Source organism: Rousettus aegyptiacus, unplaced genomic scaffold (assembly GCF_014176215.1).
Source record: "Rousettus aegyptiacus isolate mRouAeg1 unplaced genomic scaffold, mRouAeg1.p scaffold_m13_p_6, whole genome shotgun sequence".
Classification (NCBI taxonomy): Eukaryota; Metazoa; Chordata; class Mammalia; order Chiroptera; family Pteropodidae; genus Rousettus; species Rousettus aegyptiacus.
This window is the reverse complement of record NW_023416309.1, coordinates 31499916-31524876: the sequence shown is the minus strand read 5'-3', so window position 1 is coordinate 31524876 and position 24961 is coordinate 31499916. Positions and strand designations below refer to the sequence as shown.

The 24961-nt window shown below is 34.0% G+C and overlaps 1 protein-coding gene across 5 annotated transcripts in view; it reads right to left on the bottom strand.

Annotated features, from left to right (window-relative positions):
- The window catches only part of LIPK (lipase family member K), a 38136-nt gene extending 14895 nt beyond the window's left edge, over positions 1 to 23241 (bottom strand). Inside the window, exons 1-7 of one of the 5 annotated variants that reach the window (XM_016129200.2) lie at positions 19818 to 23241; positions 19324 to 19380; positions 8397 to 8512; positions 6304 to 6418; positions 4091 to 4289; positions 2748 to 2857; positions 1397 to 1533 (exon numbers count right to left, since the gene is read on the bottom strand). In XM_016129200.2, coding sequence (XP_015984686.2) covers positions 1397 to 1533; positions 2748 to 2857; positions 4091 to 4289; positions 6304 to 6418; positions 8397 to 8501 — 666 coding nt within the window. In that variant the 5' untranslated portion in view covers positions 8502 to 8512; positions 19324 to 19380; positions 19818 to 23241. Of the gene's footprint in view, positions 1 to 1396; positions 1534 to 2747; positions 2858 to 4090; positions 4290 to 6303; positions 6419 to 8396; positions 8717 to 18464 lie in introns of those variants that run through there. The other 4 variants (XM_016129198.2, XM_016129199.2, XM_036223799.1 and 1 more) reach the window with 4 other exon arrangements.
- Positions 23242 to 24961: the final 1720 nt, after the last annotated feature.

Below are 24961 nucleotides of genomic sequence, written 5' to 3'. Positions count from 1 at the left end.
CTCCTACCACTCTCACATGCACCCTAATTTTCAGTCATTCCAGTCGGCTGGAATGTATTTTCATAGACATCGCTGTTTCCTGATGCTATGCTCTTGACATAGTAGTTCCTAGATTTCTTTGCACAGAATTAAATTGAACTACACTATACCAGTGGCACATCAAAACACGTGCAAGGTTGAGGCAGAGCTGCGCAAATTGAGAAGAACGAAAAGATCCCACCATCTCAAAATATCTCTACTGTGTGAGAATGCTGAAACAATTTAGTAAGCAGTTCAGTGTTGTTTATACAATATTGTGGGACAAGGCTGGATCAAATATCTATAGCATTAAGAGGCCCAAGTACTAAGAGGGAAATGTGAGCATTTTCTATATTATTTGGTGGCTTTCCTGCTACTGTCTTTCTGGGTTATACAGGTATAGAATTGACTCACCATAGGCTAATTTTCTCATCTCTCACCAATTCAAATCCTTGGCTTCTATAAATATTGTCTCACTTTTATCTGCTTTAACTGAAATCACCAATTTCAATTAAATAATTACCTTTGATTTCCTTTAGTCTGTAATGGGAGAGGCCCATTTTAATATGTAACAGGAAAACACACCAACTTACACAGGCCAATTCTCCTTGACAGAGTAAATGATCAGCTTAGTGTCAGCCAACAAAAAAAAAATCTAGGGTCAAAGATATTGCCTAGATTTTGAGGAGCTGACAGATTGGGAGTCTGTGCAGTATAGGCAACTGAGCAAGATTGGACTTTCAGTGATGAGGGAAGGTGTGGTCTATGAAAATCATGGCAGCGATAACAATAGTTGACTATTAAATGCTTACGATGTGCACCTGGCTCTAAGGGATTTACATGTACTATGAATTCACTTAAACCTCACTGGAGCCTTATGAGTAGGGACTATTATTATCCTCATTTTACAAATGAAAAAAATAGTTCACAGAACAGTTAAGGTCTTGACCAAATTTACCCAGATAGCCGGGATTCAAACACATGCCATCTGGTTTCATGCTGTGATCTCAACTTCTACTTAATACTGGCTCTGAGAAACCAGGGGCCACTAGAGAGAAATTTAACCTACTAAATTAAACAAATCAGTTAATCAAATCAGTATTTGATTTATCTGCAATTGAGGAATTGTATGTCATTCCTCAATTGCAGATAAATCAAATATTGATGAAGACAAAGGATAGAATGGCAGCAGAGTGAGCTCCCTGAATCCTGTTGATAAAATTGCACATCGTCAGTAAACCTACATGCATACCTCGAGTACCTATCATAGACTCAAAGGTTTTAAAATGTCATTTATCTCAGGTTTTCTTCAGGTGAAATCAGTGAAAACAGAGCTAGTTTTAGTTACTACAGATTTAAACTTGGGAAAATCACATACCTTGACTGCTTCTCTGGAAAGAGTTGTTAATTTTCTCATAGGACTTCGGGTGTATCTCACTGTAGTGACTGGAGCCAATGCGAAAAATATTTTAATCTTTTTAGCCAGTTCTGGATTTGTAGAGAATGCTATGAAAGCTGAAAGGGAAGATGACACTAGTTTATAGATTTAAAACAATTTTTAATTCATTTTAAATGATAGCAAAAGTAGTTGTATTAAAAACAATAGCAACAATGACAACAAAATAAAACAAAACAAAAACTCAGAGTAAGTAAAATTTGTAGGGAAGGATTTTCTAAATTTCTCAAGAATAGAATTGGCTAATTCAGAATAAAATGAGTTTCCCGTCTCTGGAGAGTACAAGTCTAAGCATCAATAGTGTTGCAGGAAGAGTTCAAACAGCCGTTGTGGAGTATGTCTAGGTAAAGTCAAAGGGCCATTCTAGTTTAACCACAGTCTTTGGTATCAGACAAAACTAGGCTGTAATTTTGGCTTCCCATTCACTAGCTGTGTAAAGACTTGGGCAGGTTACCTCTCCCGTATAAGTCTCAGTTTTCTCAGTCTGTAAATGTGGAAAATAAAATCCTCATAGGATGATTATTTTGAAAGTTAAATTATGTATAAATAAAACTTAAGGTATTATTTGGCATTATTTCCATTAGAAAAGATTTCTAAATTCGGCCATTTTTAAAAAACAGGTGATAACAGTCTTAAATGTTTGTAGTTTCCAATGAGAGAAAGTATGTAAGATGTATAGCATAGTACAGGCATATAAAGATCTACTTTATACCAGAAACCTGATTAGGATTAAGATACAGAAAAGACGCTGGTAGAAATGTTAGTATTGTTGAGATCTCTAGCTGAGTTGTGAAGGGAGTGAAGTGCCTCATGGCACTGTCAACATGTCCCCATCGATATCCAGCCTACCTCGGAATATCTTGGGAACTAAAAGTCACATGTATTGTGGCATATAATCACTGGGATTGGTAATTCTCTGTTTTCTTTGTGTTTTCCTCACTAGACTGCAAGCTCTTTACAGGAAAGATTTATACCATATTTATTTCTGCTTCCCAGGCATGTAACCCAGTGTCTGACCAATGTTTGTTGTACACACGAATAAAATTCTCTGTCCTCACCTTTATTTATCAATCTCCAAATTCACTCCTAAGGGGAAGAAAATCTCAGTTGTGGTCCTTGTTTTATTTATTCTTTGGAAACCAGCCAGAGGAAATGGTTTCCTAGCTCAAATCCCCTAGCTAGAGACTGAACAGAAGGAAGAAATTCTGACCCCTTTCATGAATATGGAAGAAGATCCTCTGACACTCTCAGATCACACCTGCCCCAAACACACCGATGGTGGTTCCTTGAGAGTGGCCCACATAGTAGAGTCGCTTCTGTCCAGTTTTCTCTACAATAAAATTGATTGTGGCTGGAAGGTCATATTTAGCCATCTCATCCACACTGTCAAAAAAAAAGAACAACAAAATTGGGAAAAATGTATCTCATTGTTAGGCCTGCAATATTTAAATACATTCATTGTAGGCATAGATACCTAACTTTCTTAAAATATAAGACTAGAGTTAACATACAATATTATGTATCTCTGCAACTTTTGAGGATGTCACCTTAGTTGAAAGAGTAACATCATTAAGAAGCTGGAATCCGAAAAATCTGACTTGCAAAGGCCTACCAAGGCTTTTCCTGTAAAGCTAGTCATATTTCATTTAAACTATAGCAGATTTATCAAACTTTCTTGAAAGGAACAATCACCAGGAATGCTATTTTAAAAAACAGAATAAAGCAAAAAGGTTTGTAGACCTCAGCCCAGAAAGACTGAATCAGAATTTCCAGGAAAGACTCTTGGTAATCTGCATATTTATCCATCACATCAGGTACTTCTTTATCCGTGCCTATTTGCAAAACACTCACCTAGGAAATCATGTTATTCCAAACTGGAGTTTGGAATTAAGAAATGCCAAATGGCTTCCAGGAATAAGGCAGGAATGAGGCCAAGGAACAAATGGCTTTTGTGATCGTCGAAGAATGGTTCTTATGCAAGTGCAAGGGTTTGTTCCTGTGTCCAAGCAGGCCGGTAACGCCTGCTCTTTAATTCTATGATTGAGCTTTCATCTTACTTCCCCAGGACTTGACTTCAGGGACAGGTTTCAGCACCACCAGCATGTGGAGGGCAGAGTTTCTAGACTACTCGATGAGTAAATATTTGGTGTTATCTGTGCACAAGGACTAGGCTTACTCTTAGCTTATTATGATTGTCTGGTTGTCAGGATTTTCAGCTAGAACCTTGTTCCTGGTCTTATTTCTGATGGTTTCATTTTTTTCTCTTTAATAAGAGTATGATATTAACTTCCTTTGGGGTTCACATGGACAAAATTATAGTCCTGAAATTAGCCTTTCTAAAGTTGGTCTTTGCATTTTGATTTTTTTTTTTTGCATGTTATACTTTGCGCGCGCGCACACACACAGACACTAGCAAGTGCAGTTTTTTAAACAACATCGATGCAATAATAAGGGCATTTCTTCAGAGCGTGTGAAGAAAGCCTGGATAGTGGAGGAAAAGTTTGTTTCCTTCCTGTGGACTCCACTAGATGCATTTGGACAGACAGGGAAAAATCAAAGGGTATTCATATAAATAAGCAAAGTACACACTTTATTCATTACTACATATCTCCTTACCTAAAGGCCCAGAATTCTGGTGATTCGGTTGAAAATTTCAAGTGTTTTCTTGACCAGGTATTTCCCCGGCTGTTACCCATCCACACATCATATCCATTATCTGCCAAAAGGAAAGCCAAACTGTTGTTGGGCAGGTTGCAAATCCAGTTACTGGCAGATGCGACTAATCCATGTTGCAAATACACAACAGGCCTTTGAGCTGCAAAATACAGGCAACAAGAATTTCATGTCAACTTACTCATTGTCTACAATAAAATTCCCTTTCCTGATTTCCTGTAGTACAGAAGAGAGGTTAAGAGATGAAATTTGGCACTCAGAAAACCTAGGTTCTATTCCTTTCTGAACTACTTACTTTGGTAAGTTATTTTTCTTCTCTTTGTCTTATTTTACTCTTTGTAAAATTTGGATTATATATAATATATTGTGTTGTTCTGTAGGTGCTGGAGTCAGATTTTCCTGATTCAAAATCTGTTATACTATATATTAACCCCTTTGTCCCTCAGCTAACTTATCTGTATAATAACATTATCTCACAGTATAGTCATAAGAATTAAATTACAATTACAATACTGTCTAATACAATAAATATTGGCCCTATTATTACTCATCTTAATAACATTTTATTTCTCAAGAAGTATCATACAAAACTAAGTTTTTCTCAAAATAATAACAAAAAACATAAAAATGTCATTCGTTGAATGCTAGGTACTATGCTAGAGTTTACATAGGTGTTTAATTTAATTTTCATTTTCAGAAGGCAAAATGCAAGGTTTGAAGCGAAATGTTATGCAGTATATAATTGTTAATTTAATATAAAAATCCTATTCATAATGTAAAATTGGAAAAATTTGAGTAATAAACAGAAAAGGAAAAAAAGGAAGTGGGGAAATGGTGTTGAAAACACAGAGAAGAGAGAGAAGGGACCAATTTTTGATTTTTGTTTTTTGTTTTTTGTCCTTTATGGTTTGTGATGCTGTGTTGATATCTCAGGACTCTCCCTCAGGTCACTTTCGTTGCTACACCAGCTTCCTAAGATTGGGTAGGCTAGACTGGAGTCTCAGAAAGCCTTAGCTATCTGGAAGCAAGGAACTTAAAAAAACTATGTCCATTTATCCATCTTTTCATAGAACATAAAGAAGTATTATTAATCTCCTAAAGTTAAGTACTACCAAATAGCAGTCACAGCCCATAGCCCCTCTGTGACTTGAGCCCTCAGGCAGCTTCTCATTGTTGAGTCAGCTTTTCATTTCATGCATTTTGGCAGCTACCTGTCAGAAATGATAAAAGTTTGTGGAAACAAAATTTTCGTGAGTCTTTAACAAAGGTAATGGGGGAACGAAAGCTTCTATTAAGTCAACACCGATCGTTTGTCCTATTTTTTTAAAAGTTTGTCCTATCTTTTTAAAAGTCTAGGTTTTCGCTTTAAATAATTAACCCTTCTGATCCTGAGAAGTGTGTTATACAACAGTCCAAAGAATAAAAGAAGCTAAGAGATCAGAGAAGTAAAGAGTTCTTGCCAAATGGATCCCTCTTTTCTCTGCAGATATTGACCTGTATCATAAGAAGTTAGAAGTGACTCTTTAATTAAGTTTAAATATAGAACTAATAGGCTCAGATTTACTTAAAATAATAAAATTCCACTGACCTGGGTAGAGAACTAATTATAACTGAAGTAATACAAATTAAAAGCTCTTGTAGTAGCTGAAACAAAAGATGGTGATGATGTGATGATGATGATGATGATGATGATGATGATGATGATGATGATGATATACAAGCCTGGATACTGAAGCTGAGTGAATTTTTCAGACTAGAAAGAGCTTTAGAAGGCAAAATTAATAGATCTTGGTGACTGGTTGTATATAAGAGGTGAAGGAGGAGAAAAGTATCAAAAAAAAAAAAAAACAACTCATAGGTTTCTGGTTTTTGAGCTTGCAAAGTGGTATCTACAAAATAGACTAAATTTTCTATTGTTTGTGTTTGTTGGAAGGACAAACTAAAGGAGAAGAGATTGACTAAACAAACAGTATATTTAATAATTCCAAAGGGTTATAAAACAAATGAAACGGAGTAGTATAGGCAGAGGTGATGATTTTCTTCCTCTAATGGAAGACACTAGGCTCTATTTCAGAATAAAAGCTTCCTTGTTGCTGTCAGCACATCTAGGAATCTCCAGTTTAAGCATTGACCTCTCACAATGAAATAAATTCTACCTTTTCTTGGACATCCTCTTCCATGAGGAATCCTGTAAATTCCAAGGACATAATCATCTTTTGTCACAACATTATACTCTTCATAAGGATAACCCCAGTAGGAAATGATCTGGCTCTGAAAAGATGAAAGAAAAATATACACCTTCATGATGTACTCTTGATTTCTATACACACATTTCAATATAGTACTTTAAGTCACAACCTACTGTCCATCTATGTACTGGGACAGAATGTAGTAGGAAAACAGGATAACTTGAGGAGAGTTTCAAAAGGAGGATGCATGCAAAGGCATAATGAGACAAAATCGGGTGACTATACATCCTGGTTTGCTTGGCCTGGTATTATCAATGCACCCTAGTTCACTCTCAAAATTTTTTGACAAAATAATATGGTTATCTAATGAGGGAAATTACAGGTAATTGTGCAGTAGTACACTGTAGCTAGTAACCAGTGAGCTATTAGCAATCTTCTACCTGATGGGAGATGACAGGAAATAGTTACCAGAACCAGAACAAGGAAGTCAAGTAGATAGGGCCACATTGAGAGGAGCTGTGACCTTTAGCAGAGAGAAAAAGCTTGCCTAAGGTGACTTCATAAAGGGAGCCAGGGCAATAATAAATAGTTTGATTTTCCTCCCCATTTCTGATTCTCTACTTAAGATTTCCATTGGCTGAACTGAAATGAAAACCAAAGGTCAAGGGTGCTTGTTGACCTAATTCTTACAGGTTAGCCTCTTGGACAGAGATAAAAATCTAGAAGAATACAAAGTAGATCTAGAAAGGCAAACAGAAGATATCCCAACCACAGATATACAAGGAAGAGAACTACTATTCATCCTCTGCACAGAAGATGATTTATATCTTCTATTTTATTAATCTTTACTAATGGCCTTTCAGATAGACTTATACCCATTTTACAGTGGAAAAACTGAGTTTCAGGAAGATTAATAATGTGTCTGACATTGTATAACTAGGAAGAGATTAAGGAAAAATTAAAGCCAATTTTGGAACTAAGTAAGTTTAGTTCCAAAGCATATGCCTTTACCATAATATTATGCATTTGCCCATGCTAGGCTATAAGAGGTGTGTATACATTATGGCCTATACAAAGCTGTGGTCATGAGCCTAGACTCTTGAGACAAACAGTATGACACTGAATTCCACCTCTTCTTATTATTAACTTGGAGAAAGTTACTTATTTTGTGTCTCATTTCCTTCGACTATAAAATATAGACAATAATAGTGTCTCTTCACAGATTTATTGTGAGGATTATACGTAAAGAATCTAGAACAGTGCCTGGTATAGAGTAAGTACTCTATAATGTTTATTATTCTTATTATCATTGTAGAATAATTAAGGGCCAGAAAAGCACTTAAGGGAGAAGAAAATGTGTGGGAATATGGGAGAAAAAGGAAAATTTGGATTTAAAGACATATATTCATAGCTAGTGAGTTTAGCAGTATGGTAGGTTAGGGGTACCTCCTGGATACTTTGGAGAGAGAAACAAGAGATGCTAATTTAAAAACTTTTACAGTTCTATTCTTAAAGTTCTAATACAAACGATGTGGATGAGGACATCGACGGTATACAATAAATACAGGACTATGGAGTATCTAATTTTTGCCTAGCACTATCCCATTCTACTGTTTTCCATTTGATTCTATTCTAATCCACTTCTGGTATGAATTCCTGCACATTAAGATCCTTTTGGTTATAAGCAACTAGAACCAATTCTGGCTTACTAAACTAAAAACATATATTGATATCGCTCACAAATCACAGAAACTGCTCTAGAAAAAGCCTCAGGAAGAGCTCAAGGATACTCTATATAGATCATCAGCATAAACTCATAAACCTTCTCTTCAGGAAGCCACCATCAGATGGTAGCTCCAACTACCAGGAGAGGGGATATTACTACCCCAACTTAGGCCAGGTCTTTCAACTCTTAGATTTGTTAGCCATGCCAAGGAACAAGGAAGGAGCCACAGATTTAGTCAACTTAGAATTGTTGAAAACTACACATCCAAATTACGTCTAAAAGTAAATTAATAATTCTTTTTCTTATTTTTTTTTCCCCTTAACGTATGACTTACAATATTCATATTAGCTTCAGGATTTGTTGTGCTTCCTTTCCTGTGATAACCATACAGAGGTCCAAGAAGAAGCATCCAGCATGCTGCTGCTAAAAGCTGCCACATTTGGGGTTTGCCTGGGAAAGGAAATAGTAATATATTTGTCATCAAAGAGAATTCTACAAGTGAAATTTGGTGTACTCTTTCTGTACCACTACTATAGGAGGGAGTAGAAACATGCTTCTAGTTTGTGCTTTAAGTAATATACTTAATTATTTAAGACTCATCCCATGAAAAATTTGAAATGGTGACTTTTTAGTAATAAACAAAAGAATGACAGAAGAAAGTAAAAAAGGAAAGAAGAAAGAAACCAACATTAATTGTGTTCAGTAGATAACCGGATAAAAGAAGGGAATGTATGATTTGCAGAAAAAGAAATATAATGGCTGATATATTTATCAAAGCAGACTTGCTAAGTCTAATTATCAAATAAATTAGTATTTTTCTTCTGATAATGGAAGCAAACATTGGCACAGCCTTTAGAGAAGGAAATTTATTAACATGTATTACAGACTTTAAAATATTAATAACCTTTACTCAATTATTCTAATTTTATTATATGAAATTTTATGTATATGTATCATGCATTAAATTATTTCTTATATCTTAGTATAATGAAATTTGCCAAAATAAAAGATTGATAAAAAAATTACAAGTGAGGAAGAATGGAATTGTTTAGACACCAAGTACTATGTTTATATGTGACATGTGAAATTCTAATTATATAATATTAGGGAATAAAAAACAATGTAAATTGTACATATATTTTGAGCTCAAAGATATGTTATAAAGAGAAAAAAAGGCTAAGGGCCAAATTATAATGATATCTAAATGGTGAATATTTAGGTGATTATTTTTTCATTTTGAAGAACTTTCCATACTTTCTAAATTTTCTATATCCTGTATCACTTTATCATAAAAGGTTATTTTTCAAATAGAAATAATAAAAACTGTGAAAACTATGGGTGTTAAAAAATGATGTCTATTCCCAATTTGGCTTTGAAACGAAGTTTAAAAACAGACAAATAACTGCAAAAATAACAGGGGCACATTTTGGAAGAGACCTCATTCGCTACTACTTCGTAAGATAAAGATCTTCAAATTATAGAAAGCACTCTCTCTGCTACTCCGTTCTGTTTTCTTCTAGAAAAAGATAAAGACAAAATTTTATATTAAAATAAATTTAGCTCTAAAGCTTATGCCCTTACCACAGGATTATGTATTTGCCCATACCAGCCACACCATATACATACTGGGGCTATATAGTGTGGGGCTATATAAAGCAGAGCAGTGACTTCTCTCTCTTCTCTGTTTTCAACATTACTTCCTTCTTTTTATCTCCTTCTTAGTCAAATTGCTCTACATTGTGAATAGGATTTTTATATCAAGTTAACTTATAAGAGATGGCAAATCTCATCCTATAGGAAATATAGGCCTTTACTACTCTGTTGTAGAAAATTCTATGAATTTCCTTTTTGTCTTTGTCTAAGTCCTAATATCTGTTGACTATATGTATTAATATAATTAATCTATACTATAATTAATATGATTAATAATATATGAATTTTGTAGCAAATATATAATTTTAGATTAATAAGATTAATATAGTTATTACTATATTAATATAGTAATAAAGTAATATTGGTTAATATAGCTTAATTCTGATGAATCACTCTGACAGTAATAATACCACCAACAGTAACAATTATTATTACTATTATAGCTACATATTGAGCACCTATAATGTGTCAAGTAATGTCCCAGAAGACATACATTTTCCTATTTTATTTTCAAAATAACCCCAAGGGATAAGAAATATTACCCACATTTTGTTTCAGATGAAACTGGGTCTTAAAGAGGTCAAGTCATTTGACTGAGGTCAAACAGGTAATGATGGAGCCAGAGTCTGAACTCAGGTTGCCTGACTCTAAAGAAAATATTCCTAAGCATTGTGGTCTTTCTCATTCAGTCCATTCAGAACAGACTCAGTAGGGTCCTCTAGCTGCTATGTGCCTGATTTGTATTACCTATGGCCCATAAATCTCAGGCATTGTAATTACCATGAAAATCAGTGAAGACTCTTAGAACTCACGCCAGCCAAACCAAGTAAGAACCCATGGGGCGTGGCCAGGGGTCTGCACTTTAAACCATTATTTCGAGTGATTTATATACATTCCAATCGTGAAAAATAGCTACATTGACTTGATTCTTTGAGAAAAAGAAACTGTTTCATTATCATTTCTGTCTTTTTGAGACCTAGCATGAAGATTCCTATAAATGTTTGTCAAATAAACAGATGGGTAAAAGAGTGAATGAATACATCATTTAATAGAAAGACTATCTCAAATTGGCTCATTATTTTGTATCAAATCTTTCTTGGCTGGTTTTGTTTCACCCCACTTCATTGGTCTTCTCTGACAGTAAGCTTTGAGATTTGGTTATGTCCTCGATTCAGGACTCTATTTTATGGGAAGGTAGTAAGTAGGGCAAGTTTTAAAAATTAGTCTTTCCTCTTGAGACATTTACAATTTAGATGCTCCAGATTCTGCTGAGTGATTGATATTTGAGTCCTGTAAGTTACAGTCACTGGCAAGGGAACATAGAGCTGCTGCATTAGAGCAGCTCTCTTCTGAAATGGACAAGCTAGAGAGCCTATGGGGCTTGTAATGGTGCAAAGGAGGAGGTCTAGGTGGCTAGCACCATATGCTGCTTTTAGGAAGAGCTGGAGTCTAGTCCCAAAGGATAACACTAGAATGTACTAGTTATGACAGGTTATGTTTTGTAGCTATGACACAGAGTCCATTCAGTTGCTTTTATGTCATTCTTTCATGTATTGGACCTAGGTATGGAAGGGTGACACACCCAGGCAAGAAAAGTCTGTGTTCCATTTTGTCAAGAGTGACAGGTCCTAACCAAACAGCCTTTCTTCAGGCACTTTTCATCAGGGCTGTGTTCACTGGTACTTTCCAGGGGTGTGTTAACCTGCTTTGCCTTATCTGAGCTTCACATTATTAACTGTAATTGTTGGGTAAGTCTGCCTGATTCAGGTATCTCTTCTTAATGATACTGCATTATCCTCTTATTTCTTTGACCTGTTTTTATGATAGCTCCCGGATGAATGTGTCCCACACTGACATCCTGCTGGTTCATACTAATTTGCATATAAGGATGTCACACTAAGAAAGCAGACATAAATTCCAAGGACTCTTTCTCAGTTTTTAAGATGAGAACTTTAGCCTCAAATACTCACACTAAATCTATATAGAGTATATTGATTTATCACTCTAAATCAGCATTTCACACTGCTTTCTTATAAAACATGATGCCCATAGGATGCTATTTGTAAAAAGCACTCATGGGAAAATATGTTAGAATATGTATATATACATGGTGTGTGTGTATATATATATATATATATATATATATATATATATAAAACCCCTATGCAGAGTCATAGATTATTTATTAATATATACATATAATTATACATGTGTATATACAAATGCTATGTACAGAATTGCTTACAATGTCATAATTAAGGCTCAATATACTCCTGTACTCAAGACTGTTTAACTTTGTTTTATGTACTGTTTCCCAGTCTTATTTGTTCTTAGAATTTTGTTTGAACAACATAAACATATTACGACCCCAATTTTCTAAGGAACACACTTGGGAAATGCTGCTTTGATATTTATTTCCTTCTATTCGCTATACCAAAAAATAAACAAACAAATAAAAATCTGTGTGATGTAGAGAATGCTAAAATAATGCCAAATAACCCAAAATTGGAAAATCAACTTTGAAGTTTTCTGCAGGTTGGTGCCCTCCATGACTGTGGTGAGAGCTGCTATAGACTTAACTGAATTTGGTTGTAAAGAAGATAATGTGAGACCACTTGTAAGACTCTCCTTCATGGCTTAAAATTCATCCCTTCTCTAATGGTTATTTTGTCTTTCCCCCTAGTAGCTGTAGCTAGGGGAAAATATGAGACTTTCAAAAGAATATTGCTGCATTTTCTGTTTCATATGGGTTTAAATATTTTACATCAAATGCATGTGGGGTATACAGGCAACTCTTATAAGTAGAGCATTTTCCACTAACAGATACACTGATGATGAAATAAATCAAAGATAGCAATTTTTCGACAGAAGAAATATTAGAGAACTTCATGACACTTTTCTTGTTGCGCCATTATAGTTACTGTCAGGCTTTTCAGGCAGATGTTTAACCAGGGCTTATGTTGATGCTTGGATGGCATTCTTGAAGAATCTACACCCTAATTGTTAATTATGTTGTGAAAATGGAGATGAGAATTAGCCAGACTATGCAGGCGCAAAGACTCCACAGGTAGTTCTAAGCAAGCTCTGGTTCTGAAAACACGTAAAGGCCAGTATGTATGGCTCTCTGTTGAATCTCAGTCTGCTCAATGGCAAAGCTAATGATGAATCCCTAAGTGCTTTGCACAAAGTCTGAGTTAAAAGTCTGGCTCTGTCCTTTAGAGTTTAAAGGATGTGACAGTCATGAGAATGTACCTCTGAGCTCGCCAACTACAGGGGGCAGAACTGGCCATCAGCCACATCTGCTGTGCTCTAAAATCCATAACTGTGTCCTCACTGAGGATACACATTGTAGGCACTCCTTAAGTGTTGGCTATCACTCTTAATATTCTTAGTTGAGTGACTTTTGCTAGTCAATTTAACATCTCTGAAACAGTTTGCTTACCTGTATCATGGGGATAACAACACCTTGTAGCTTGAAATGATAAATAATGGTAAATAAGATGATAAATAATGTCTATAAAACATCTAACAATGCTTGGCATTCAATAAATGGTAACTATTGTTATCGCATACTTTCTATTACTTGGTGATTGTTTTAGATGTGTATGGCTTGGCTGTCAAACTAATCTATAAGCTTCTTAATGACAAGACCTACCTTTTATACTCTGCCTGTATTTACAACTTTCATATCTCTTATGTCTCTAGCCTTGTTCGTGCTAGCTATGGTATAATTCTTTGAACTGAATTGTGAATAAATGACAAGTTATTTTATACCAACATTTCTTCTCAAATAGAAACACACAAAAGCAGTTGAGAATTTGTTAGCTATTAACTTCTCCCAAGAATTCTCATTTTTTTTTTTTACTATATAAAGTATCTTACTTATTTAATCTATAATACTTATACCATGGATTGAGCATCTGTATGCCTAATCATTAAAATTGTTATGTTTCCACAGGTAGAAAATGTCATTTTAGGATTTGAACAAGACCTATTTTACTCCATGTTATTTTCACCGAGTCTTACTTCCTCATAAAATTATTCTATAATGAATTTTTTTCAAAGTATTAAAAGACATTAGAAAGTTTAGGCACATTGTAGTTTAGAACAGATGAGCAATTTTGTCTTAACAGATTTCAGTATAAATTCCTACCTGTGACAAAACTGAAAATGAGAGATGGCCTAGAAATATGAAACTATCTTGCATGTGTAGGTTGCTTGACAACCAAATAAAAGATATGCAAGACAAAGCCAGTAGGAACATCACATTAGAATGCAAATAAGGTGTATGATATTCTCACAGCCACAAGGAGATGTGATGATTGGGATGAAAAATATATGTATGTATATGTGTGTGTGTGTGTGTGTGTGTGTGTGTGTGTGTGTGTATGAGAGCCAAGTACAATATTAGTAAGAGAACTGTAATCATATCTTCTCTGTCTTCACTGATGGAATACTTTTTGTTTTATCTTTTTCTGACTAATGATCTCAGAGGATGAGAAAAGACATGTAGGAAGAGAGAGTGAGTGGGAGGAAAAAGAACAATTATATTATAAATTTATACACACACAAACAAAAATTCCAGTCCACAGTGGTTTCATTGGTGAACATCATATTTAGCATTTAAGGAAGAAATTATTAAAATGAAGAAGAAGAAAAAAATCTCAGAAATAGAAAAAAAAGAAATTCTTCCCAACTAATCTCATTTAAAATGACCTAAATAGCCAAAAAGTATTTTCAAAAGAAACAAAGCTGGAGGACTTATACTACCTGATCTCAAGACTTACTATAAAGCTACGGTATTAAGACTGACCGTGCGGTAGTGCCATGAAGATAAATATATAGTTCGGTGAAATAAAACAATTAGTTCGCAGACACATATACCAACGGCCAAGTGATTTTGGGAAAGCTTCCAAGGTAATTCAATGGAAAATAATTATATTTTCAAAAATAGTGCTAGAACCAAAGGGGAAAAAAATTAAATCTCAACCTCTAATTCACACTATTCACAAAAGTTAAAAGTAAACTGTTAGTCTCAATAGAAAAACTAAAACTGTACAAATTTAGAAGAAAACACAGAAAATATTTGTGCAGTAGGCAAAGATATCTTAGGACACAAAAACCATAAAATAAAAAAATTATAAATTGAATTTTATCAAAAATAAAAATTTGTACTTATGAAAAGACATCATTAAAAATTTTAAAAATAAAGCCATAGACCTAGAGAAAATATTTGTAAAACAGAATATATAAAGATCTCTTATAGTTCAATAAGAAGTCAAATGGCCAGTAATAAAATAATGAAAGCTGTGAACAAACACTTTACAAAAGAAGAGTAAGTGACTAATAAGTACATGAAAAGGTGCTCCACATCTTTAGTCATAGGGAAATGTAAATTAAAACTATGGTGAGATTGCTCTTCACACTCACTATAACAGGTGGGTAAGGAAGTTGAACAAGAACTCTCATTGTTGGTGGAAGTGTAAATGGTAAACAGTAGATAAAACAATTAGGTATCATCATATAGAGTCTTACAGAGTTAAAGATACAATATACAATGACCACATGACTCATATTTTCCAATTTTAGGTATTTACCAAGAGAAATGAAAACATAAGTCTATAAAAAGATTTGTAAACAAATATTCGTAGCACTTATATTTATAACTCTAATGTCTGTCAATAATGAAGTGGATAAACAGATAATGGTATATCCATCCAATGACATACTTACTACTCAACAAAAGAAAGGGAACAAACTACTAATACACATACTACATGGATAACCTCAATAACATTATTCTGAGCAAAAGAAGTCAGATACAAAGGAGTACATAGTATGATTATATTTATATGAAATATTAGGAAAAATCAATAATAATATATAGTAATAGAAATTGAATCAAGGGTGAGCTGGAGCCAGGGATGGGGTTGGGTGCAAAGAAACCTGAAGGAACTTTCAAGGTTAAGATTGATCTTATAATTGCTACATGGGTTTATTTATTTGTCAAAACTCTTGTATACTTATAATGGGTAATTACATTATAATATGCAAGTTATAACCTCAATAAAGTTATTGAAAATAAAAGAAAAAGAAGCAACCACAGTGGTCCAATAGCCTTACTCTGTTATTTCCATTTACTCCCTTTCTCAAACCTCTGAATCCCTGGGATTATTATTAAAAATACTAGAATCTTGAACTCTCTAAGATTCTAAGGTAAAGAATAAGACACGAGGGCTGCATTTTTAACCAGTACCCCTAGGTGATATTTAATACAAGTAGTAGAGCATTCCTTATATAATTTCATTTATTTTACTGACTATCAGCATTACTATATTTCATGGAATTTTCAATAATTTAATATAAAAAGTTACAGGTTGAAAATCTTATTCAATAGAAGTCGGCCATCTTTTCAGCTTCCTCATTCCTAGCCCTCTGATAAAAAATAAATAAACATTTTTACTCAGGAGAAAGAAAAATTACTGATGATTGTAGTATGTCATCTTAAAGATTTTTTCTCTCTTAATCTCTTCCTTCCTTTTCCCTCTTCCTTCCTCCTCCCCTCTGTAGCAAGAAGAATTACATCACCATTTTGATTTTAAAGGACTTTTAAATAGGACTATTCCCTCTGAGGTTAAGTGTAATTATGGCCCTGAACTCACTCACTTAAAATCATATTTTTTGCCACTTTTTAATAGGTAATAAATATACAATACATTTTAATAATATTTTCAGCTAAAAAGAGTTAAAACCAGCAATGACAATAACAATAAACGTTTGGTAACAAAGCAAGTAAGTTTCATCTACTTACTTACCATTCTCACATTTATTTAGCAAATTCATAATGTGGATCTACCATGTGCCTGTTAATGGCCTAAATGTTCATAATTGATTAAAGTATTTACTGTAAATACAGTAAATATTCTTTGTAGCAGCCATATTCTGATTATTACAAACAATGTGCTTTCATTATTCCAGGCTCAATACTGTGAGTCATTTGAGCCAAAGGTTGTTTTTCTCTTTTCAATAACAAAAAGCACTTGTTGCAACCTTGGTATATACAGCTGATTAATCTGTGCTGTTTCTACTTGCTCTTGTTTATTTACTTGAGTTTTTAAGATGTAAATCATTAAAAAATTATTTTGTGGTTGCATTTCTATGTGATATGACAGCTTCAGAGAGAATTCAAAGAATTGAATGACATTGTGTAAACATGGTTTTTTCAGCAATCATATCTGCCGAATTATGAATTGATGCCGAATTTTCTCTTATCTGTCAATAAATTATAATTATAACTGGGTATATGAATTAAAAGAAAAAGTTTCATTTCTTAAGAAATTCATTGCTAATACAATTTTATTTTAATTCTTAATAATTATTCATTAAACTTTTAATATATTTATGATTCTTTGTGCATTCTATAATTAGTATACAATTATATACTAATAAAAATTATAATGAAAGATCATTAAAAAATTAAAAGATTGCAAACTTATTACAAGAAATAAAAATAATTAAAACATTGATGTATATTCACTTTTTAGTTGCAAAGAAGGATCAATAAAATTGACCAACAAAAGCGCTTTTAGGCATACTAATATGTTACGTTAGGATAGATATTAATCGAAATATATAAAACACCTGTAGAAAAAAGTGGAATAGGAATATGAATTCAAGGGAAAACAAGATTTAAAATTTCAATCTACTAAATAGAAGATTTTTTTCTAATGGATGATTCTAGGTATCAAATTTCTTTTCCACTGCATATAGTTTTTTAAAGTCATAATAACTGTTAATATTTACAAAGTGACTTAATGTGCATCCCTTGCAACTATTTAAAATTATAATAGAAAATTTTATATTTCAGCATAAATATTTTTAAGTATTTACAGAGTTTTGCAAGATTTGTGTGGGGCTAAAGAAACCAAAACAATTTTTAAGCAACTTATGGATATAATTACAATTTTATTTTAAAAATATCTCAAACAATAAACCAAAAATCTATGACATTCGAAAAGACTGGAAGGATTACTCCAAAATAATAATAGTTACATTTGAATTCTGGGAACAGAAAATTTCCCCTCTTCTACTAATTTACTTATTGGTTACAGATTTTCCTTGTGAATTTATTAGTTTGAATTACTCTTAAAATAAAATACATTTACAACATTTAGAAATAATTATGTGTATAATTATGCGTAAATTTAAACTCCAAGACCTCTGAATAAAGACCCCAGGATTCTTCTTATGAGGCAAAGTCCACAAGTTTTAGTATTTTCACCCATAATAACTATTTATTTCTGCAGTCCCCTGAAACTTTTGTTTATTACAGGATTTTTATCAGTGATACTGATGGCTGGGTATGCCAGAAGACCTCTGTCTGTCAATTAAAACATTTGGTATCTGCCACATTTTCCCTTTTAATCTGCCAGTGTTCAATCTAAAATCGATCAGGATATTTAAAAAAATTTTGATTCCGCTTGTCCGTATCTCAGCTTTCTCCTTCACAAAACTCTAATATTCTTGTCTTTTACCAAAGAACAGTGACTCACCAGATTATACAACTGTTAGCAAAATTAATCATAATCTGAATCTAAATTGGTCCTCTGCTTTCTGAATTCCTCCACCATTAAGAGTGAAAGAGTAATGAATCAGCAAGAGTGAGAAGACCATTAACAAATGAATGGAAGGAAATCATTACACAATAGGATATCCAGGCCTACAAATTTCCGATTTGAGGATTTAGTACCTTGTGTCAAAGGAAGAAAAACTGGGCAGTTTTGATGAGATCTTCAACTAGGATGGAGAGGCCTATGGCTCTGCTCCAAGCCCAGAGGCCGCAGAAGAGAAGAGTTTTAGGATGAATGAAGATAAAAATGCTCAAGGGAGAAAAAAACAAAGCAAATGACTAGAGGACACTATAATTTCACATTTTTTTCTTAGTATTAAGGACTTGAACTCTGAAAAATTGCTGCTCTAAAGTTTAAAAAATAAAATAAAACAGATAACAAATGAGTTGCTGTGGAGGAAATAATTTTTTCCTTAAATTTTTTTTTCAAAGTAAAGGAGATATAGGTTAGGCCGGCAAAGGAACATTAAAGTAAGTTGTACTATAGTAAAATGACTTCTTTAAAACCGTATTCCTATCCTCAAATTTAGTGCCACACTATCATATTTCTTTCTGGTCTTAAGTATTAAGTATGCTAAAGTGATCATATATTTAAACTGATTTCTTTTTTCAAACATAAAGTATCGTAACAACTTTCTTATTTCTGGGAATAGAAAATAAAGGATAAGTCCATTGTAAAAACAGAACCACCATTTGGTTTTGATATATAGAATTAAAGGACATTCATTTCAACTCTCAATTTTTCGGGATGATAGCAGTGCATTGGGGTGGGTCATTCTTATCTCCCCAGCATGGAATGCAGGTCTGTAATTCTGAGTTAGTGGAACATACTACTCTTAAATAATGTCCAATAATATGAACAACATTTCCACTCCTCACCCTGTAAGACTATCATTACAAAGCAGCGGAAAAGGAGAATGGTGTATCCCTCACAAACTATTAAAAAGATGTTCATAATTTCCATAAGCAGAAATGTTACCTTAGTACAGTGACTCCTGCCAATTATATTCGGTCCCACATTTCCCTGCAGATGACCCTGCTCATAAGAAAGAAAATACATGCTTTCTGTAAATGCTAAAGTTTTTAAAACATTTTCCAAATATTATTTCCCAAGCTCCTAGATGCACAACCCCAAAGAAAGTTCTCTTAAATTTGTAAAAGTATCTGTCACTAACATTTCCCAGGTGTAGACTTGTGATACCACCTTTCATTGAGATTCAAATCAGCAATGTCTGCTTTCTAAACGCTACAGCCTTCTGAAAAGAAAAACTCATTATAACATGCCTAGAAACACCACAACATATCCTCTCTATCCGTAGTGGTCACATTATACTCTAGTTATCTTATGTTTAACTTAATAGAATCAAAACACAACATTCTTCACCAATATGTACAATTTTATACCTCTAAAATTTTCCCATGTCTCACTGAAATACATGACTCGGTCTCTGTAAATAGATCGAAGGTCATTACCTGAAGTCTCTTGGGTATCTGTCTTTAAGTCCTGGGAGCTTCAGGTGACTCCAGCTCTTTCCAGAGGTAGCTGTCAGTGGAGTATGCTCTGTTCTCAGCAGCCCCAAAAATGTTGCAACCAGAAATTTCTCAACCGAATCACATTAATAATGGCTTCAAACACAAGATGCTGCCCAGGCAACCTTGTTAGGTGAGTTCTTAGCCAGTGACGGAAAAAGGAGTTGCAATGAATTTAAACTCTGGCTCCTGCCAAGCCAGTCCCTGAGTTCTGTGCCTCAGGGTTAGATGAATTGGAAGTTTCTCAGCAGAATACAGACTCTCAATTCAGAAAATAATTTTCACTCGACGATGGATGCAATGACTCAGTAATATAAGCATCTCCATAAAATGCCTAATCACCCTTCATTGTCTAACCCCAACACCTACGCAGCGGTCCCCAACCTTTTTGGCACCAGGGACTGGTGCTCCTCATAGAATCTAATGCCTGATGACCTGGAAGAGTGGCTGCCAATACAGATGCAGCTTCCCTCTCTTGCCTGCCACTCACCACCTGATGTGTGGCCCAGTTCCTAATAGGCCACCAACTGGTCCTGGTCCATGACCCAAGAGTTGAGGACCCCTGCAGGATATTCATTACCAATTAATGCTTTGGCTTTCCTAAATTTCATCTACCTTGTTACGTAAATTAGATATTGGAAGGCAGAAAACACAGAAAATGTACCTGGTTCTTTCAACTGAAGCCTAGAAAGACAGTGTCTCATTCAATATTTATCTAGCTAACAGTGAAAGACAGGTTTTTTTTTCTCTCTCCAAGCAATCTCTTTCCTACCAGGCAAGCAGTTCCTGTGTCTGCACTGATTGGAGGTTTGGTGTTGGATAAGAACATTTTTGGACTGCATAATTTCTATAACTGATTTTCATAATTACGAGGGTGTAGATCTAATTTGATTAAATTAAACCAACCAGACTTCTAAAATGATCCCAAGACTACCATTTTACAAGCTTAAAAGTCATCTGAAGAGGAGAAAGAATATTCCTGAATTTTCGTCATTGATTTGGGCATGTCTGCATTCACTCAGAGCACAGGAAATGGCTGCAAATACACTTTTATCAGAACTTGCATTTTAGTTTAGGCAGCCAGGACTTAGTGGCATGAGGCTGATTTTAAATATCTTCACATTTTTTAGGATTGTGTCAGTTCATAATTACATTTTGATTCAAATTGCAGTTGGAATTGGTTTTGCTTCTGTTACTATTGTCAAGATACTACTGAGTAGATTTGAAGATCTAATTGGCTTTATTGAGTGATTTATGAATCGGACAGCATCCCGTTTAGTTAGAAGGGTGTTGTACACAATAGATAGCTTTTATGGGAAGAAGGGTGAAACAATGGAGCAATTAATAAAAGAAAAGGTTATTTTTATGAGATCTTTTTAGGGAGGAAAAGACCGGCAAGGGTTTTATTATACAGGTTGTCTCTTTTTCTTTTGAGGGTAGGTGAATGAAGAGAGCCCATGTGACCTATTACTCTACTGATACTTATCCAGAAAATTCCATACCAGTTGATTAAGATCACATTTTTGATGAAGGTCGAAACTGCAATTAGATCAGATATTCAATCTAGGATTGATATTATGGGCTTTAGCATACGTAGTGTCAGTTTAGGCCTGTGGTTTCCTTTGTAACATTATGATAGTTTCACCAGTTTAATTAAAATTTTGTACAGATTTATTTGCTTCATTAGAAAAGTTTTATATCTCCATTTTAACAGGGAATTCTACTAACAAAGTACTACATTCTACTAGTATGCCATTTTGAATCTCTAAAGAAAAATAAAACCAACTGGAAAAATAGTTCTTGTGTTGGCAATATATAAATAACTGGAATGTAACCTATACTAGAAAATCAGATTTTTGGGGTAAAAGAAATGGAAAGGTGGAATTTTCAAGTATTGCATGGCTGATATTATTTTACCAAAAGTTTTTTGCAATGCGTCTTTTACCCTACCATACCCTACAATCCAAATCTTTGTAGTTTGGAGACTTTTATAGTAAATCAGTTATTCATCTATCTAAGGGCTTTCTACTCTTGTATTTATTTGTATTTTATTTAACTTAACCTTAACCTCCGTCTATGATAGCCACACCACACATTCAACCTCCATTTTATTCTAAAATATTATTGCAAGATATTAGTGTAAAATATATACTATATAAGCCTTTCACATAATATTTTATGATAAATCTCATTCTGTTTCTTACTTGTCTTACTCTACACTATGCTTATGAATAAGACTGGCTTCATAATATGTGGAGGCCAGTGCAAAATGAAAATATTAAACCTCTGTTCAAAATAATATTAAGAATTTCAAGATGACATTAGCAGAGTATTAAACAAAGTGTGATGCCCTTCAAAGTACAGGGCTCTGTGCTCCTGCATATGTCACACATCTATCAAGTGAGCCCCATTTGTGAGAACACAGCATATTCTAGTATGTACATGTGTTTTGTTTTTTCTTATTGTCCCATAGAATTCCACATCCACTTTTTAAGTACCCTGTCCATCAGGAACAGATGATTCTATTTCTTCAAATTTCTTGCCATTACAAGCATCAACATTTACACTTTCCATTATGGAATTATGTGAGAATTTCTTTGAGACATATTTCTAGTGATGGTCATAGCTCATACAGTTGATCAGTTTTATTGTATGTTGCCAGATTGTTCTAGAACAGATTGTATACTCCCATCAACAGGTTTAGAGCACCCATTTCTCTACCTATTTAGTTGTGATGTTGTAATTATATCTGCCAATTTGTCATTTTTCTATTCATTTCATCTATGATTTAACTAATCTAACAGAAATCCATTTCTGTTTTCATACTTACTTTTACATTCATACTTGTGCCTTTAGGGTTTTCTTTAAACATATTTTCCAACCCCTAGGTTACAAAATAAAAGGTCAAAGGTGCTTTCCCTTCCCCTATCTTAGTAATGGCTTTGGGGCCCTCAGAGGAGAGGGGGCCTATCTTGATCTTTCATTTCTCCTCTCTGCCTTATTATGCTGGAGAGAGAGGTGCTTTTTCAGGAATACTTCCTCTTCTTTAATCAGGATTTTTAAGATCTCCAGGGTAGTAGGGCGGAACACTGGAAAGAACAGAATAATTTCTGTTTGACTCATGCTGTAGACTGATGCTAACAATGATACTGATGATCGATGTTATTTATTCAGCAAGCTTGTGTTCTAGGCATTAGGGAGTTCTTAAAGACTGGGTCCTCAGTCTGAACACATTTTAAAATCTATGCCTTTGGAAGATTTACAGGGCAATGAAAATACTCTGTATGACACTATAGCGATGGATACATGCCATTATACATTTATCCAAACCTAAGGAATGTGAACCCTAATATAAACTATGGACTTTGGGTGATTATGATGTGTCAACGTAGGTTCATCCATTGTAACAAATGTACCGCTCTGGTGGGGATGTTGATAATGGGGGAGGCTGTGCATGTGGGAAAAAGGAGATATATGGGAAATTTCTGTACCTTCCTTTCAATTTTGATGAACCTTCTTTTCCTTTAAAACTGCTCTAAAAAAATTAAGTCAATAAAACCTGTGCCTATAAGTCTGAACAAGGAATTTGACATCATTTCATCCAGGAGGTTAAATGCCTTGATATTTTCATAATGACTTGTACTATTTTTGGTTTATTGCTTTAGTGTACTATCCCCCTGAGGTTTACATTCTCATGGGTCTGTTGATAGGGACATACGTTAGCTGTGAGGTTTAAGACCTCCATTTTAGGGAATGTAATTCTCCAATCTGTGTACTACAAACCTTTTATATGCATCTCTGTGTATAGTGCCTAGTATTTTGAATGGCTGCAGTATCCTGGAGATTATGCATCAGAGGGAAACAAGGCTCATATATCAGACAAACATCAAAACTTACTCCCTTTGCTAATGACTGTAGTAATTCATTAAGGCATCTGATTTTCCAAGGGAGGGGGTATTAAACTAAAAAAGACTAAAGATCTTACAGTTGCATCTAAGATCCTTATTTGTAAAATGTCCCTTTCGTTATATTGTGTACTCCTAAGAAGAGAAACTAATGTCAATCATATTTGCAAGATATCAATTGTAAAAAAAATTCTGAGTACAGAGATATAAAAATGTAAAAAAAAATGCATTTAAAATAAATTAAACATAGTTTACTACAATGTACGAACTAAAAAATCTTTTTAGAAATTTGTTTTAGGATTCAAATTTACCTCTGGGTTAAAATACTCACATACTTTGATATATCAGGAAGTGAAATCAATAAGATTCTGCAAGCCCCAAAGATCTCTTCTCTAAATTTTGTAGAGGCTCTGAGAGGCCACACCTACTATAAAAAGAGTTCTGATACTGGTAACTCAAACCCTGCTTGGTAGATATAACATCCATTTTACAAGTCAGAAAACTGAAATTTAGAGAATTATAACATGTTTAAAGAACTAGCTGATGGAGGATAAATAACATGACATTTAGCCCTTCATCAAGACATTTGATTCATAGAGCATCAAATGCCTGAATTGTCAAATTAGGTAGATGTTTGATATTTTGCTATAGGTCTCATAGTCCAAATGGCCATCTGTATACACAGCACATACGTTTTGAAATGTAGAAACACAGTTTATATTTCAATCCAAATGAGCTTTCTAAGTCAACATTTATCTGTGTTTATTTGTTTTCCAATAAGCTATAGGTACAGGTAGGGTAAAAGTACATCCATTCTATAAAATGTAAAGGGGCAAAAAATTCTTCCACTACTCAAAATATTTCCTCTATGGACTGGTTGTCCATGGTGTCTGCCTTTATAAACAACTTGGGAATTAATATTTTTAAAGGAGGACAGCATATCAAAGACAAAAAAGGGCTAGAAAAGAAAACTACAGGCCAGTACTGATCTCTGATGAATACAGATTAAAAAAATTCTCAACAAAATACTAACAAAATGAATTCAGCAGCACATTAAAAGTCAGATTTATCTCTGCAATACAAGGTTGGTTCAACATATGCAAATCAATCAATGTAAGACACCATATTCATAAAATGAAACAAGAAAATTGTAAGATCTCAATAGACTCCCAAAAAACATTT